At 34.1% G+C, this 4,210-nt stretch overlaps 1 protein-coding gene across 21 annotated transcripts in view; it reads right to left on the bottom strand.

The window, feature by feature from the left end:
- The window catches only part of NRXN1 (neurexin 1), an 892,798-nt gene that overhangs the window by 479,388 nt on the left and 409,200 nt on the right, over positions 1-4,210 (bottom strand). For all 21 annotated transcript variants that reach the window (XM_072409697.1, XM_072409698.1, XM_072409708.1 and 18 more), the window contains one exon: positions 483-686. In XM_072409697.1, the coding sequence (XP_072265798.1) occupies positions 483-686 (204 nt within the window). The remainder of the gene's footprint in view (positions 1-482; positions 687-4,210) is intronic.

Below are 4,210 nucleotides of genomic sequence, written 5' to 3'. Positions count from 1 at the left end.
GCTATTCGAACATTTTTCTGTGGAAGAATTAACGTGGAGTATGTTCACCAGACTGTTTGCTAAGGGCCGCAGACCTTGGTCTTTGAAGGTTTATGTTCACTTTTGATCAAAGACATAAATGTGCAATCACAGAAATAAAGGTTAAAAAGGAATAAAAAAAAGTGATTTTAGTGTTCAAGAGAGTGTTCAAAAAGAGAAGATAAGTAATATAGAACTAGATACCAAAATATTCACTAGATTTACATACTAACATATTCATACTAATAAATTAAACGTAATAATTTCAATATTAAAAAACATACTTTTATGGTCTTCTCTTTTTTAACTGTTTGTTAATATAAAACTGTAGTTTTGCAAGCAGAAAAAAATAATTTTTTTAGCGTTAAGTAATGAAAAAAAAAAAATAAGTAAAAGGAAAGGGCAAGCAAGAAGAAAGATGTAAGCTCATGAGAACAGATTCATTTTGTTTTGGTGAGTGTTACCTAAGTTAACCGTAAGTTTTACACGTCCAGCATCCAGTTCCAAACGTAAAGTATCGGCAGATTCTCTAGAAGTGGTCGCCATTAAAATGCCATATGCACGCTGAGACCGGAAACGCAAAGTCACATCTTCTGCCTCCGTATGCATAACAACGGGGAGTTGTATTTTCATAAACATGCTTCCATCATAACTCAAAATAGTGGCCTCTGAAAAAAATATTAAAAACATTATTTTATGCTTATTTAAATATTATTTGATATCATTTAGTTAGTAACAAATACTTGACTTGATTGTAGGTATCTGTTTAAAGTTTGAGCTGTAGAAACCATTGGATGTTAACTTATCAAAAAAAGTTTCTACATGTATATGTACATAATAAGTATTTACATATTTAAGACAAAAACTAGAAAGGCAAAGGCCCTGATTTATTAAAGCTCCCCAAACTGGAGAAGATACATTTACATCAGTGAAGCTGGGTAATCCAGCAAACCTGGAATGAATTTCTTTAAATCCATTTTTCTATTTGTTAGCAAATGTTTTAAATCCTGGACCAGATTCATCCCAGGTTTGCTGGATCACCCAGCTTCACTGGTGAAAGTGTATCCTCGCCAGCCTTGGAAAACTTTAATAAATCAGGCCTGAAGTGAGAACTCCCAACCATATCCTCACACATGTCTTCATTTCCTGCCCCTCCCAGACCTGAGGACAACTGGAGGTGACGTGCACGAAGAGGGAAAGAGTCTTCCTCTTTGAAAGAAATCAGCAGAATATTTAAGACCAAGATCTATAGGAACTTGATGGGTATCAGCCTGCTGACCCACTAAAGAGGATTCTGAATTGGGTATTAAAGGAGATTGGTGTATGTATCCAGTGTACAGTGGAACATCTACTTTGCTGGGCATTTCCCTACTTCAAACCATTTTTATACACTTTGCATGAACACTGTGCTCTACACAATGTATTTTATACCACTGATTGTCACTATAATGGTATAAAAATAAACAGAAATGATTCATACTACTGAAACTTTTAAATTCTATTCTTGTAATTGTTAGAAAACTGTCCCATTGTTATTGGTCCAAGCTTTTCATGACATTTCAATGTCTCTCTCGGCAGTTAATGCAGTCACCTAGATATGATGTAATATTTGTCATTCTTAGCTGGACTTCAAAATATAGTCTAGTAGTAAATAACTAAAGCCAAAATTCAACAGACAATAGTGGTACATCTATTGGAAACCAACTGATGCTGAGTTCAGATGCTTCTGGTCCTGTTATATGCAATCTAAAACACTGGAAAGTATAGTAACAAGCCATAATGTGGATGACCACACACGTTTTCCAACTAAACCCATTTTTGTGAATTTCAGATATGGTACTTCCTTCTGTAATACCTCTGTACTGCTGTATTCTACCTGAAACCTCTGCAATTTGGAATAAATTACCGTATCAGTCTGTATCCTTACTGTGAACCAGCAGATCAGGATGAACAATTTTGCTCATGAGAATTAAGTAATTTTTTTATTGCCCAGTAAATTGTCAGTTAACTTATGGGAAAGGCCCAATATTTTTTATACTAAAGAACAGTGACATGAGAATGCTTTTCATCTCAGTTTCTGAATTCATACAAAACATTTTCCAGCTGTAGATTGAGTGGTTAGGGCAGCAATTCTCAATAAGGGTCCTGTAGAACCCTAGGGTTCCTCCAGAGGTTGTTAGGGGTTCGTTGAGCAATGAATCTGTGCCTTTCAGGTCAGTTTTACTGACACCAATGATCCTTTTGGCTATCTGTAGGGGTGACATTCTTTCCAATGGTCAGCAATGTAAAAGGCATTCTTTCCACTGGCCACTATGTTATTATACTATCTGCTATGGTTGTATTGATTATAAAGAAGGGGTTGCTTAAGACCTGAAAGTTTTTGCAAGGGTTCCCCCATGACAAAAAAAAAAAAAATAGAAAGACTTGGTTGGGGTAAAATCAACTGTTAGTGTTGTATTGCTCTCTCTCTCTATTAAACGGTTAAACTTGTTCATGCAAAATTTTCTAAAACCACAAAACAAAATCCATCTATGTCACTAGAATAGGGATCCTTGTTGGGAGATTCGCTGTACCCTATTTTACTGGGTTACCAGTTCACAGCAGGACAAGTGATAACCAAACAGTTCCAGAAAAAGATGTTCTAGCCATTTCCTATCTCCACCAATACATAGAAGAGGTTGATGAAAATCTCCAACTCAAAAATGTTGCTAGTAATTTTTTTCCTACTACAGAATCCAATTAAAGAGTAGTCACCAGAACAAAAGGTGAGGACTTCCAATGAGGTCACCTCTTCCATTGACAGCTGTCTAGAAAGTGAAATTATCATCGCTTTGATGAGATGAACTCTGTTTCCCCAAATGAAGATATTAAAAAAATAAATGGATGGGTTTTTTATACCTTTGTAATTTATCCAAAACAAAAAAGTTTGGGCCAAACAAACATGTTTAAACAATACTGAAATGTAAATTTACTTTTATGGCAAATATAATGCTTAATCTTTTGGAGAGAAGCAACTTTACAATGGATGCTTATGTTAAAAGCTATATAAAAGAGACATTTTAAAAAGCTGTCCTCGGATATTTTATATTTTGTGCTATAAAAACTCCTTCAGTACTGAGGGGCATTAATAAAGTCTGTTCCTTTTTCCAAGCAAACAAGTGAATGTGCTTGTGTTTGTTACCGTTATGTACCAAATGGTCAACAGGATGGGCAACTTGAAACATGAAATTCACAAATCATGCTTTAAAAGCTTTTACAAACATTACAACAGGAAAGAAAACAGTCATTGCACACTAAAACTACTGCTGCTAAAAACACAAAATGGATTACGAATGGAAAAGCCTAATGGACTTTTAAATGAGGGGGGATTATGTAATATAAGTGAAAAAATAATTTTCCTTTTTTTTTTTTCAAATAATAAGAAAAGGGTGTTTGTGCATTTGTGTTTTATATACAACATTTATTGTGACTCAATGCAAACACCTATACACGTTTTTGCTTGATATGTTTTTTTTTGTTTTTTTTTTAATAAAAGACTCATTTAGACCTACTGTATATAGTATATACCTGTGAGAGTCTTAACCTAAAGATAGACTCTCGCTGTGTTCAACAATGGAAATGAGAGTGTGAGCCAAATTATATTGATGTGACATCTGTCATTCCATCTGCCGCATTCCATAAAAAAACGAAACCAACCCTGAGATTAGACTGATGTTTTTTGTTTTATGTATAATCAGGAAAAGATCATAATGCCAAAATAAATCATGCTTACTTTATGGCAGCAGGATAAAAAACAAAATAAAAGTGCATGTTGCTGCCTCTATAAATTGCAGGTTTTAACGCTCTTATAAAGCTAGATTTAGTGAGTAATAAAAAGAACGTGAAGCAAATACAATGCAAAAGCCCTCTTGTAAGAGTTACAATAGATTTAGGGGAAACAATATACTTTTTTTCATTTGTTTGTTACATGCCAACGTGATCAGCCATATGTAATTATTCTAAGCAGATTGTTTACATTTTTCGGAACAATCATATTTGAAAATGTATGTATATAGATTTACAGTATATATATAAAGCCCCTCGCCTCTATACATATGAGATAGGGACTGTAGGTTTGTTCTTAAGTTTAATTTGTATGTAAGTTGGTACATTATTTTAGGACAGATGTTTGTCTCAACATATTTTTAGGCAG

Source organism: Pyxicephalus adspersus, chromosome 4 (assembly GCF_032062135.1).
Source record: "Pyxicephalus adspersus chromosome 4, UCB_Pads_2.0, whole genome shotgun sequence".
NCBI classification, from domain to species: Eukaryota; Metazoa; Chordata; class Amphibia; order Anura; family Pyxicephalidae; genus Pyxicephalus; species Pyxicephalus adspersus.
Note: the sequence above shows the minus strand (reverse complement) of the source record. Positions and strands in the feature narration are given on the sequence as shown.